Below are 14,488 nucleotides of genomic sequence, written 5' to 3'. Positions count from 1 at the left end.
CTTTCGTACTTGTACATTTATATATTTAATTGATTCTCCTGTAACTGGGTATATGTAACCTGATGGAAATAAAGCTTATTATTAACTGTTGATTTTCCTGGTATCGGCCTATTTGGAAGAAAAGCTGCAAATAAGTCTGCAATTTCTCTGGTAACTATTGCCTTGGTGAAACCATTAACCATCATTACTTAAATTAAAAAAAAACAGATATCCTGATACTGATGAATTACCAATGCTCCTGTCCTTTCAAGCAAATTCAGCGAATCAATTTGGTTTGTAAAGTATTTTGAATCCTAAAGGCATATTCAATTTTGTTCGATGCATCTCCATTATATCCATACCAAGAATATTAAGTTGCTTATAATAACTACGTTCATCCTTATTGATGTGTACTTTGACCAGGAGTAAATTGATAAACTTTGACTATACCCTCTCCAGACGTTTAATATGAGTCTTGTAAATTGATCACGAAACTACGCATGAATACTCCAAATGCCTCCTAACCAAAGGGCGAACAAGTGCAGTGTTTTAAATGCAGTATACATTCAGTATTGCTTATCTTTTCCTATTCAATGTTATCGATTTAAAAAAAAAAACACGTTCTTTTAGGTACTTTGAATTTCCTCCTTCGGGCGAGAAGTCTAAAGGTACCAACTCCACCTCCAGCATGGACGAAGAAGAAGTAAACAGACGATTAATTGAAATCGACATGAGCTTAGCTGACAAGCTTAAACAGTTTAGGGAAGTAGCGAAACCTGAGAAATCACGTAAGTATGATTCCATACTTTTATTCAACTGGTTCTAAGATACGCGGTTTTGAAAATTGCTGTTGTTATGAATTTAAGAGCCTCTAAAACTTATTCTACTAAAAACAGAAGGAAAACTAATCTAATTTTTCTTTTCTTACTTTTACATTCCATTTTTCTGAAAACATAAAACATATGATCACATGTCAAAAAAAAATCAGTGTACGTAAAATTATAAATGAAAGTCAACGAGTTGAATATTTGAATGTGTTCAAAATGCCGACCATTCTCTTCTTGGCAATGCTAGTCTATTTAGAACCTCATCCAAAACATTGCTAAGAGTATTTTCATTAATTTGACTAATTTCAAATCTAATTTTAAATTTTAGATCATCTATAAATTGCGCGGTTTCTCTTCATAAACTTTTGATTTTAAATACACCCAAAGAAAAAAAATCCAGGGGTGTGAGATCTGAGGATCTTGCAGGCCATTCCGTAGGACTTCTACCAATCCACTGTCCGGGAAATACCGCATTCAAATATTCGTGTATCTGACGAGCAAAATGGGGTGGGGCGTATTAAGCTGATTTGAATTTGGAAAAGAAATTGGGAGACTTGGAATTAAGTCATTTTATAGGAATTCAAAATGCAAAAAAATAAATATCGATCTCCGGTAAGAATTTGATCGCAAAAAAAAGCTCCAATAATTTTATTATTTAAAATCCCTGCTCAAACATTTAATTTTTGCGGATGCTGTGTATGATTTTCTCTCGTTTAATGGGAATTATTTGTGCTCCAATACCTAAAATGTTATTTATTTACCGTACCATTTAAACAAAACGTGGCTTCATCACTAAATAGTATCTGCGGATGGAACAATGGATTTAAGTTACACATTTTCATAAAATTTTCAGAAAATTCTACTCTGCGATCAGGATCATCATCGTTTAGCTCATGCAGTAATCTAAGTTTGTATGGATGATACTTTTCTTTCTTTAATACACTCAAAGTTGTTTGAGGACATTATTTGGAGGCTACTTCCGAAGGCAAAATGAAATATGGGAATTATCTTCCACTTCTAATAAAATATTCAATCTTGTATTTTCATTAATTTTTTGACGACCTGGCCATATATGATTCTTTACTCTCTAAATTTTCTTTCAATTTTATTTATGTACTTCTTGTAATGGGCCTTTCCCGATATTTTGCATTAAACAAATTACAAACTTCTTCTTGAGTTCTTCGTTTATCTCTGTATCCAGTAAAATTTAAAATTTCAATTCGTTGAGTTTCATTTAAAAGAACCATATTTACTTTAAATACGCACTGACACCAAGCATATTTGACAATTTATTTACCATGACAATATGCCTTTTATACCTTAAGTAATGCTTGTTTTTTATTAGATACCGTAAAACGTAGTTACTTTGCACCATTTTTTTTTAGTTTTATTTTATTAGTTAGGATGTAACGTCACTCGAAAGAAGATCTGAACTTTTTATTATAAATATTAATCGAGCAGGTTGTAATATAACTCTGATTATAGCTATTTGTCACGTATATTGCCTAATCAAGAGAACAACCTAGTTTTATTAGTGGTGCAAAGCATACCCCAAAAAAGTCATACTTTGCACCACTCAATATTTTATTAATATTTGGCTACTAAATGCTTGCTGGTGCATAGAAAACCCTTATTATTTCAAATTTTGCACCAATTAAATGCGAAAAAATGTTCGTGGGCCAAGTTTTGTGAATTTAAATCTACCTACCTACATATATTTATGAAACAAGCATAAAAGTAAAGAAAATTGCTACAATTTAAATGAACAAACTTTATTATAACATTATAATAGTAAAAATACAACGTTTGAAACTAATCCCACCACAATTTGTCGCATTCTGGGACAATGTACAATCCTCGTTTGGACATTTTCTTGGGAGGGCTAATGGCGCCAATTACGTTGTCCCACGAATACCATATTTCGTCACGTCTTTCTGGCCATTTCCAAAACTTTATCGATCTGGCCATAGCATTGATCATCGAAGCATGATCTTCATAGCAAAATAAAACGTACTCACCAACAACTTTTTTATTATCATCTAATCCAGAGTTTTTGACTTTTTCGACAATATTTGTTCCAAGAGAACCTGAGACGAGTTTTTTATTAAATTCTTTTTCTTCTTCCATCTCTTGCATCTCATTTATATCATCATCTGATGAATCCCTGCCTAGTGGAAAGTGGTCGTCCAAAACAATGTCCTTCTCTGAATCATCTACGATTTCTGGTTCAACAGCTTGACAACAACAAAGAGGTGTAGATGTAGATGCTCCAGTTAGATCTGTTAAACTAATTTCAGAATGGGCAATACTGTATCCTGCTGAAACCGTTATTTTCTTCTTCCTACGTTGCTTAAACTGTGTGGCTTCCTATCTTTTATCTTCTAAATACTTAATGAAAGTGTTTTCGATATCCGACGAACTATGTGATTTATTTGTGTCGCTAGCAGTTGTCATATTAGATTGCTTAGTTGTTGCAAACGGCTCCAAGAGCGGTGTTACATCGCAAGGGACGATACCGCATTTCCTAAATCCCGACTTTAATATCTCAGCGCTATTCTTTTGAATTTTTTCCATTAATGATCGTAAAAGCATTGGAAAATGCTGTTTCTCAAGTACATTTCATCTACTTCCTACATGAGTTTCCTTATATTAAGATAAAATGTCTCTCCAGGCTCTTTTCATGTGGGCAAATAATGCGACATCTAGCGGTTGTGTAACGAGAGTGCTGTTCGGAGGCAAACATACAAAATCAATGTCGTGTCTTCGACATAAATCGAGGACTTCATCATTAATATGAGAAAACAAATTGTCTCCTAAAACGACCTTCTTACCCTGAATTTTTTTAAGCCTGGGCAATAGGGGAGTGCTGAACCAATTTGCAAAAGTCTGTGATTCGAACCAACCAGATGCAGTATTTGCATAACGCGTACCAGGGGGACCATTCTCAGTCCAGGTGTCCCACAAATGCTTGAATTTGTACACCACATAAGGAGGTAGAAGCTCATCAGCTGCATTTCCACAAATCATAAGAGAAATGCTACTCTTTGAGGAATTACAAATTCGTTCGGGATACTTAACACCACGTTTAGTTAATATCTTTTTTTGACCGGGGTCATCGGTTAAGTTTGTCTCGTCATAATTAAAAATAGCATGCGGCTCTACTCCAGTTAATGTTTGTTTAAGATTTTCTATGTATTCAGTCATTTGGTTTGCATTGAGTGCTGCTCTACTTCTTTTTATGTTCGAGGCTATCCTTGCTGCAAGGTCCTTATGACGAGTTAAAAATGATTTGACCCAATCGATACCTGGAGTATTATCCCTAAAACGAGTTATTTCTTTTCCTTTGCGATTTAAATAGCTCTTGATCATTTGTAGCAATTCCATTCCAGTAACAGGAAAACCAGAATCACTAAGGCTATGAATGCATTGTACGAAACATCTTTCCTCTTCATAAGAGAATATTGATGGATATCCAGGTTTTGTGTTCCTTTTAATTTGTAAAAAATAGTTCTCCTTAGAATGTTAAAGGATTCAGCGGCAACTCTTGTGCTCATGCCATCTTGTATTGCTGACAAACATGCCTTCAAATCTTCTTCTGAGTAGTCTGCATATCTGCGAGATCCCAGTTTCCTTTTATAACGTCTGGGCATTTTCTGAAAACTATTTACCTATTTAACTTTTACTCTTGCGAATGAAAATAGTTTGGACGTGACAAGTAGGGGATACTTGCACCACTTGCAAGTTGGGGATACTTTATTTGGGGATACGGTGCAACCACTTGAGCGGTGCAAAGTATACCCAATTCCACGTGATAAGTGCACATGTAAACAATGTTTTTTTTTATTGCTATCCTTGTTTAAACCCGTTATTTCAACAACTACAAATCGCAATCGGTTATAGTATAAGCCTTTAGACGTGTACTTACCAATTTTTGTACTCTGGGACTTTCTGCACAGTGTGATTTTGCAAAGTTAGAAAATCATAGAATTTCTAGGTTAATATTCGGACGGTTACTGATAAACAACTGGCGACCAGGAGGATATATTCGCGCGCGTGTTGGTGACGTATTGCGATGTTGCCTATGTGTTCTAGAGGTAGTAGAAATAACTGAACAAAATTATGAGGAGGATTACAGAAAATATAATTTTACATGTTCGGTGCAAAGTTTCCCTGCTCAGTGCAAAGGTTTTATGGTACTTAATCAATTTTAAGTGCATTTTTTCCATATTTTTTGACATGTATCATATTTTGTATGTTTTCAGAAAAAAGTTATTAAAAATTAAGAATAGAAAAGTGAAATCCGTTTTTTTCTATTTTTAGTAGAATAGGTTTTAAAGGCTTTTAAAAAAATATCACTCGACGTGTGCGAGCGTTTTTTCAAACACGCGCTCATTTATTTTTTATTGAACTTGTTCCATATTTTTGCCGTTCTCTGTATATTTCTAGTAATGGCTTTTGTTATCTATGAACGTTCATAGCAATAAAACAAAAATTTGAAAAGTGCCCGGGTGATGGTTTTAGAAAGAATATTAATTTAACAAAATTTTCAGTGGCATCTTGTTTCTGTAAACAATTAAAAAATGGACTCCTTATTGTTGAGTTTCCAGGGAATATTAAACTTAAAACGTAAATCATTTTCGGCTCTTATCAATATGATGATTAAAAAGCTTCTAATGCATGGATTTTCAGTTCAGAACAGTAGAAGTGGAGCTATGGACTCAAGTTACCTAAAACTGTTTTCCTATTTGGATGGGATTGTCAAAAATTTAAACAAAAAAGCTTTTTATTTCCATGATGTTTTTCAAATAAAGCTAAAGAACATTTCAAAGAACCTTTTAAAACAAAAATCAAATTAATCCGAGAACTAGAAGTAAAGTTATAACTTAAGTTACATGAAACTATCTTTCCTCTTAGACATGCTGAAGGCTTTTAATTATTACTACTTAAATCAATACATTTCTATGATATGCAATGTGATATGAAATGTTTATAGCCCAGCAAGAAGGAAAACCAATTTCTCAACCGCTCACCTCTGAAGACCAATTAGAAGATGCCGACCAACAATTCCTAGAACGTCTTCAGAAACTGGTGCAAGAAAGCCATCGGAGGGAGCAAGAAGACCTCGCCAGCCAATCAGAAAACGCCGCAACCCAAGTGCAATTTGTTCCTTTACTAATCGATATCCCGAAACTGCCGATCTTGGAACCGCCCAGCTCGGATGATATGACTACGATGCTGAGACGCCATCATCCCCCGCCCTCGAAGGGTCTTATGACCGCCAAGAAGTTTAACGGGAACATTTCTTTGGTACCTCACGAGTTGTCGACTATTGTTGAAGCAGATAGTCAGCTTTCGACCAAGATCAGTCCCAATAATTCAAAAACAATGGTAAGTAGATTTTTATACTACACACATACTCCTCTCTTAAGCCTGTAGCTTACAATAATGATATTTCCTCTCCTTCTTTTCCAGGTGGGAACAGTTTTAAGTCCTACTCACGAAGAATATTCAGAAACTTCAAAGGATTCCTCCGTCTCAAAAAACCCTCCAAATTCCTTAAAAAGCTCCTCGGCCTCGCCATCGAAATCGAACAAAAGCAAATCTTGCACCGAAGACACTTGCACCAGTATGCCGGGATCATCGTCCCACTCACTCTCCTCCTCAAACTCGACCAGTGACCTAAAAAGTATCGAGGGGATGCTTAAAAGTATCGGGATGGAGTGGGCCATCCCGACTTTACATAAAACCCAAGAAGCCCTCGCCTTATCCTCCAGTTCCAGCTCGGGCGAATTAAGTTCGAAGAAAAGAAGCGACGTCAGCTTGAAAGACTTTTTAAAGAAGCAAATGACCAGCAAAATATCGTCGAGCAGTTTAAACAAATCAGACGCGAGTCCGGCCAGTTTTCTTAAGGATTGTTCGGACTTAAGTGCGATTCATTCGAGCGCGCGACAAAAAACCTCCACGCCGGTGCTGTCTAGTAAAAGTACTCCGAACAGTAAAACGAAGGATCAATTAATGTTTTCGGGTATTTCGGATATTTCGTCGGTTCGAAATAATTCGGGAGAGGATTCCCGCAGGAAGACGACGTCCGGGCAACCGACGAAATTTCAAAGTTTGGCCGGCGACGAATATTCGTCTGTGACCGAGTAGGTTTTTTTTATTGTACCTAAATAGTTTAATTTATTTTTTTTTTATATTGTTATGATTTGATTGTAAAATTGTCTAAACAATTTCATATTTTTTAATATAATGAAGATTTTTTAAAAATAGTTAAATCATGGTTATTTGGCAATACTGCAGTTCGTTATGCTGCCTCCATATGCTGATTGGGTGGGATTGGAGGGTTAAAATGTAGTAAAGTGTGGTGTGCCGATTTGCAGATCCCATATCTCATTGATGCCCCACAATTAGAAATATCGTGAGATTAACTTAAACAACTAATACACAAATTTAATTGCCTAATACAATAAGGAAGTTTACAAATAATCAAGTATTTAATTCTTATCGTTCACTATATCGCCGGCTAATCCGAATTTCTAAACGGTCCTACTACTCAAACTGTTTTGATAGGGCTTCCAACTAATCAAAAGAGAGCTGGAAGACCATTAGTGATATTACTAGAGCCACCAGAGAATGTCAATCCCTGAAATATCTGCTGATGAGTTGAGCAACTTTTTTCCAACTGTTGCTCACACCTTGGAACAAAATATAAATTTGCCAATAGATCCATTTTCCTTTTTGCAGCTTCCTGTACAAAATTCTTTTTTTTTTAATCCTACCAGTTTATCTGAAATGAAGGTTTTATACTCCATCAAAAACAAAAAGTCTGCAGGGGAAGATAGTATCTTAATTAAAGTGTTCACAAGCTTGCCAGATGCTACTTTGACGGTATTCGCCGATGCAATCAATGACTCATGGGAAAACGATACCTTTCCACCATGCCTAAAGTTCTTTCAATTCCCAAAACTGGTATACGATGATCCCTCAAACTTTAGACCAATATCGCTCTTGCCTAGCTTGTCAAAAATCATGAAAGTATTGGTAAAAAATCGTGTATTGTCGTTTGAAACAGAATAATGAAACACATGAAAATGAAACACAATAACATTGAAATAACTTGAAATAACAATAACATTCTAAACAGATTTCAGTTTGGTTTCCAACGGAACACTGGCACAAGCGATGCAGTGTACAACTTCCTTCATAACCTCTACTACCAAATTAATGGTGGTGGGGCTCCCACCGCAGTGTTTTGTGACTTGGAAAAAGCATTTAACTGTGTCAGTCACGAGATTCTGTTGACGAAGCGACACCATTATAGTTTTAGAGGGATGTCTGCAGGGTGGTTTTCTTTCTATTTCGGAGGTCACCGCCATCATATATGTGTGGGTTCTGAATACTCCCAGTATAACACTCTTACTCGGGGAGTGCTGCAGGGCTCTGTTTTAGGTCCGGTCCTGTTTCTCCTGTACCGGGTGGCCCAAATTCGACCCTCATTATTGGGATCTCGGAAACCGTAAGAGATACAAGATCGGTTAAATTATGGCAAAGTTTCTAAATTTAATGCTTAAGAAAACGCCCTTTTAAAATTTAAAAAATTTCGAATAGTTCCGAAGAAAAACCGAAATCTGGAAAAATATTTTTTATGTTTTTATGACATTATTTAAAATGGTATAATAAAAGAAATGACACTTTGTTAAGGGCACTTTTTCTCCTCTACAAGATGTGGTTTTCAGATTTAAAATACGACGTTTCGTTTTCTAGATTCCACCATCAACTTTTTTTTTCAAATACGGCCTTGGATTTCTTGCCACTTGGATCTTGTCAAGTTCAATTATTACTTATCATTCAAATAAATTTGCCGCAGTTTTTTAAAAGAATTCTTGTGTTTACTAATATTTGAAATGGTTACTGACTGTATTCCGGAAAAACTGATTTAAGTTATAAAACACAATAAACAATTGTGTGAAGAACTTTTCGTGATTAAAAATTTCAATGCATTTATGGCATCTAATTTTAAAATTTAAGAAATTGATTTTTTCTATGAGTAGAAAACAAAAAGTAACAAATGTGGTATCATTATTCTGAGAATATTATTTTCTGTCAAAAAAGGTAATAATATACCAATTAGGTATCCCATTTAAAATTTAAAAAAATAGTGTCACTCCCTGTTAAACCGGAAGTAACGAAATATATCAAAAATGCTCTCATGACTATTCTATCGATATACCAAATTTAGTTTTGTTTATCTTGAAAAGTAAATAAGTTATTCAGTATTTAGTAATTTTTGTTATTACTTACTTTCCAGTCTTTAATCTCTATATGTAAAAAGACTTGTCCTGACTGATAATCAGCGTACAGCCCAAACGGTAAAACCTAGAAATATGAAATTTGGGGACAACATTCCTTTGGTTATGTAGACGTCCGGGACGAAGGGATTTTTTGAAATTCCATCTGGAAGGGGTTGAAACCACCCCTTCTGTATCATAGCTTCAAAACTATGTACTTTTTTAAAAAACGGTGAAACACGTCATTTTTATTTTATTTTTTATCTAATTTCCATTTTATGGTTTTTTTTAAAGGGGTTAAAACGATCCTTTAAGATTTAACATAATTATAAAAATAAATGAATAAAAAATAGCACTTTTCACGTTGAATGTTAAGTAACGTATGAGAGGTTGCGGAATTGGTAGATTTTTCAACAGATAAAGATTTTTTTTAAACCCCTTACCGGAACAATGCGGTTCGATATGCAGTCTACATTTTTATGGTAAATTTTACCTTTTACCTAACAATTTTATCAGATGTTTTGCGGCACTTCTACCAACTGAATAGGACAATACATAAACGACTTTTTTATGTGTAAAACTATTTACTATTACCATAAAGTATTTACAAGAACTAACATTATATTTACAATCAGTAATTATACACAATGTATTTGAAGTCTTATTACATACTTTTTACATTAAATAAATAATTTTAAAAAAGTAACCAAATAAGTCACGAGTCATCGAATACTCTTCAATGAAAAAAAAAGCGTTTTAACTTATTGGGATTATTTTATACAATTCTAATACTATCTTAGCTCTCACTACATGAACTGGATGTCTTTTAGGTAAAAATTCATGCAAAAATGCTTGGGTAGCACCCTCTCAAATTATTGAATTTACATTTTCCTTATTTGCTTCGTTTTCTGGAAATGTTGGGGGTGTCTTAGGATTATTTCTCAGGGATTGGGTGGATATGGATTTCGGAAATGTCACGTGCTGTAAGTTGATCCTGAAAAAAAAGAGCACAATGGTTATTTGTATAAAGAAAGACGTTTGAAATGTAAATCTCTTGATTCTAATATGATTGTGATAAATTAAAGAAAATTATCTAGATATTCATAGACCCTCTGACACCTGTGTCTTATTTCATGCATTACCCTTGTGTTATGAAACGATATATTATAGAAATGTACATACTATAATTTTTTTTTACGTAAAAATGGCCCAGAAAACAGATTTTTAGGTCAGACTATAATTTCTCATGTCAAAAAATATTCCTATATTATTAAATCCTTTAAACTATTTTCAAAAATAAAAATGAAGCTTTTGCACCCTGTATCTTCACTTCAGACCGTTCTGTGACCATTCCTTACCCTTTACAGAAGTTCCGTCCCTGTCCAACGTGTTTCCGGAACGATGGAAGTAGATTTCCGGAAGCTTTTGTAGCCAACCGTATTGAACGTCTTTCCTTAAAATGATGAAAAAAATTTAAAACATAAATATTATTATTACTTACGTAAGTTAAATAGGAAGTAAGTATATTTTTCAATGGCGACTAACTCATTAGGTCATTGGATCAATGATTCCCCCAGAGAAATGTATCTTTTTAAAAAAGTTAAATAATTTCCTGTGCAACATAATCATTTGCAGACATAATATTTTCGCTATAAATGTGCATAATTGTAGAACATGACAGGGAGAAAATTATAGAGGAAAATCTAAGTAATTTGGTTCAATTTTCAAAACATCATAATCGTCCTGTAAATTTAGTTAAAGCAAAGTTGATTTGGGAAAAACAAAAACCGCATTCAATCGGTAGTCAATATAAGGATAGGTGTTCATGTGAAAAGGTTGTGAAAAATTTAGGATTCTATTTCCATGTTGATTTATGTTTTAAATGTTAAAACATGTGTATAAAGGGATTTACATTAATAGACAGACATATTCTAATAGAGACTTTAAAAAATAACGTTGACTGATATCCTGGTTCTAAGGTATTTTTTATACTGCTATTATTTATTACTACATATTATATTTATTTATTATGATTTTATCTGATAATATCTATTCACCTTGCCAAGATTTACTAAATACAAAAATGATGGAATATGAGATGTTTGCTTAAGAATGTTAAAATATGAACCTGCAGATTGGAGGATTGTAAATGACTTCACATGGTACAAACTTAGACTGTACCTCAGTCGGTGAAGCATTAGGTATTACGTAGATAGTCAACTTACTAATTTGTTTGTGCTAAAGCAAATTTTTTTTGCGAGCATTATAGTTTAATTTATTTTGAAATGAACATAAAAAGCTAAGAAACACACTTCTGCCTGTAACACCCTTATACCAGCTGACGCTTTTATGTTAAGACCATGCTCTTTTAGTTCTTAATGTTAGTTTACAAGACTTTCATCTGACTAGTGTTGATCTCTCACTGTTTCGCAGGTAAACCACAAAACGAGTGGAAATGTCATGAAACCTCTCTTTTACAGAACCATGGAATAATTTGGAACTGCTTAGATGTTTTTGCCCATGGAGACCAATAATTTCAATAGAACACCGACAATTTAGCTATGACCGACATTACAAGATATTAAAACTATATTTGCCGTATTACTCTAAATAAAAAAATTGTTATTTATGTAACAAGCGTGTAAAATGATCCTTTTTTTATAAATAGGAAACTGCCCATGAATAAAAAAAAAGGATTTTACACACGTGTAACATACAAAAAAACGTCAAAACATTTGTTGACAAATTATAAAATAAGTTTCAAATAAACGTCGAATTACTTTTTAGGCACTAATGCGTAAAAAGTGAAATTTTACACTCTCTGGAAACAGTAGTAGAAAAAGGCATTTACGATAAAGCAGCCAATTAACAAATATCTTGATCCGTTTCTGGATCTCTCAAGATGCTAAAATTCAGGTATAAGATTATTGTTGTACCTGATAGGATAGTTATGAAAGTCATTTCATCAGGATTCTGCTTAATGTGTACTGAAGGCTGCAGGATGTACGCAAGGAGAAAGTTAGAATTCTTAATTTCGTATTAAGTGAATGCCCCCAGGAAAAAATAGCATAAGTTAAGTGGGAATGGAAGTTGTTGTGAGAAGTGTTTGCCTAGAAGTTACCTGAACAAGATTTATAAAGAGAAAAAGCTGATTGCCCTCAGCCTAATCTTGCATCTAAGTGTACGCCAAGAAACTTGGATTCGAAACGGCATTGGACAGTAAAATTTATGAGACTTTGAGTTATTTTTGAGTTATACCATTGACAAATATTTTTTTCTGAGTCCATGTAATCAAGATTTTGGATTTATGAATAATGGATATTAGCCATATATGTTGCAATCAGTTATGAGTTTTTTATTATCCTCTCTTTATATTTTCACATTTAAAAGTGAAGCAGTATCGTAATGTTCTCAAAATTCCGCATAAAAATAATATAAATTTGTTTTGTTAAAGGGCATCTTATTACTACTGCACAACCTGGTAAAAAATTATAACAGATTTTTTTGGTGGTAAAGAAATAATAAGTTCTATCCAATATTATTATTGATTAAACCAAGCAACAAAAATTTATCAACAGTAGGCGCAATATCTGATAATATTTCATCATCATCAAGTTGTGGTTTGTTTACATTAAAATAACTACAAAGTAAGGTCACAATAGTACAACTATGAGAATAATTACGTTTTTATAACAATGTTATAGAGCTTTGTTTTTTTTGTTATTGAGAGCCAAACTTTGAGATTTTTTAAATCATGTGTGGCTTCCTTGCACATTTTTATAGCTATTATATTTAAATATATCCGTGTCCTCTAAAGCTATTTACTTCTCAGGCTATTTGAACTGCATGGTTAACTCCTTGATTATATCAATATTTTGGACCAAATACTATTATCAAATAAACTGCCAGTGGAATTTTATTACTCACCACTTTATCCGAGGATTCTCTTGACTTTGGGAATTCGGGTGAGATTTTGACGAATGTGGTTTATTTCCTTCTGAATTGTGAAGCGCATCATCCCTACAAAAAAAAAAGTTATATTTAATGTTTAATTTAACCAGGTAAATAATATGGATTTATTAAATAATTTTGAAGCAAGTTAAAAAAAAACTAGTAGCCATCGAACATCAAAACACTCATCATCAGAGACTAGCCGTCATTACGGGATTCAAATTAAAGTATTTTTAGCTACAATAGGTAAGATATTTGTTTAGCATTAAAAGTCTAAATATCGTGAATAGCTGCCAGTCTCTTAAATTGGCATAAAAGCATGGTTTTAAAAATTTAATAAATTTTGGTTTCTGGTGTACTTTCAGCGTAATAAATAATGTTATATCGACCAGATTTGAACTAACAGTTAGATTCAATTAGTTTGTTTAGCTAATATATTTTATTGATATGCAGATATTTACTTTTTGGAACTGGTGGTTCTTCTGGATTCCTCAAATCTAGGCTGGTATGGTTCGCTTTTGCATTTATGAGATTCCTGCTTATACGTTTTGCTTTTTTGCCCTGTATGCCTAAAAGAAATAAGATTTAATATGAATTATTTCCAGAGACATGTTTTTTGAAGTTTGTACTTAATGCAATCTATTGGTGGCTTCTTTTTCGTTTTGATCACTGTACGAATGTACAAAAACAGCTTTCATGTAAAACTGAAAAGAAAACTTACTTATTGTAACTAATGTCTTCCTTAACTCCGGGTTCATGTGGGTCACTTTTACATTTTTTCGAATCAGTCTTCGTTTTGTTCTTCGAACCTTCCGAGTTTACCCAGTTTATGTCGTTACTAAAAAAAGTTAAATAAATATGATGATTAAAGATTATAAAGAGGGGCTGAACCCAATAATTTTTGATCAGTGTAAAATTACAAACCAAATCTATTGACTGGTTGAGGTATGAAAAAAATGGTGGATTTTTACCAGTTAAATTAAAATAAGTCATTTGTGATGGAGCGGGCGAAAGTTTTTTCCACTTTATGAGGCGTAAATTAAAGTTAAGCTCATTATTGATGGTCTCCGTCTAGTAGTAAGTATAACTGTTTGGCAAGAATTTTAAACATTTGAATACAAAAGATGCAAACTCTAAAAAGTACTTAAATGAATTGATCAACGATTATATTACACTTTCTGGGCATTTGAAGTCATTTTCTAGACATTCAAAGTATTTCGCTTTTCTGTAGACATATAAAGTTTATATTTTATTTATCTAGGCTCATCAAATTGGGAAATTTAAAATAAAATGGAAAAATTTTAATGAAACCTCATTTCTGGAAAAGGAACAAAAACCAGATAAATGTAAAAATAACTTCTTGGAAGAAATTTAAAAAAAAATCACTTAACTACTCAAACCTTTTAAACTGCCTGAAAGAGACGTAAAACGTTTTATTTGCAG

At 33.3% G+C, this 14,488-nt stretch overlaps 2 protein-coding genes across 6 annotated transcripts in view; one reads left to right on the top strand and one right to left on the bottom strand.

Moving 5' to 3' along the window:
- The window catches only part of LOC126739385 (uncharacterized), a 51,764-nt gene extending 44,689 nt beyond the window's left edge, over nucleotides 1-7,075 (top strand). For both annotated transcript variants that reach the window (XM_050445043.1, XM_050445042.1), the window contains exons 14-16: nucleotides 610-767; nucleotides 5,800-6,194; nucleotides 6,279-7,075. In XM_050445043.1, the coding sequence (XP_050301000.1) occupies nucleotides 610-767; nucleotides 5,800-6,194; nucleotides 6,279-6,956 (1,231 nt within the window). In that variant the 3' untranslated portion in view covers nucleotides 6,957-7,075. The remainder of the gene's footprint in view (nucleotides 1-609; nucleotides 768-5,799; nucleotides 6,195-6,278) is intronic.
- Nucleotides 7,076-9,658: 2,583 nt separating this feature from the next.
- LOC126739137 (titin-like) overlaps nucleotides 9,659-14,488 on the bottom strand; it is a 67,049-nt gene continuing 62,219 nt past the window's right edge. For all 4 annotated transcript variants that reach the window (XM_050444671.1, XM_050444673.1, XM_050444672.1 and 1 more), the window contains 5 exons: nucleotides 13,767-13,883; nucleotides 13,507-13,614; nucleotides 13,022-13,114; nucleotides 10,453-10,547; nucleotides 9,659-10,088 (listed from right to left, as the gene is read on the bottom strand). In XM_050444671.1, coding sequence (XP_050300628.1) covers nucleotides 10,069-10,088; nucleotides 10,453-10,547; nucleotides 13,022-13,114; nucleotides 13,507-13,614; nucleotides 13,767-13,883 — 433 coding nt within the window. In that variant the 3' untranslated portion in view covers nucleotides 9,659-10,068. The remainder of the gene's footprint in view (nucleotides 10,089-10,452; nucleotides 10,548-13,021; nucleotides 13,115-13,506; nucleotides 13,615-13,766; nucleotides 13,884-14,488) is intronic.

The sequence above is a fragment of the Anthonomus grandis genome, chromosome 8 (genome assembly GCF_022605725.1).
Source record: "Anthonomus grandis grandis chromosome 8, icAntGran1.3, whole genome shotgun sequence".
Taxonomy (NCBI): Eukaryota; Metazoa; Arthropoda; class Insecta; order Coleoptera; family Curculionidae; genus Anthonomus; species Anthonomus grandis.
The sequence above is the reverse complement of the archived record's forward strand: the minus strand, read 5'-3'. Positions and strand labels throughout refer to the sequence as shown.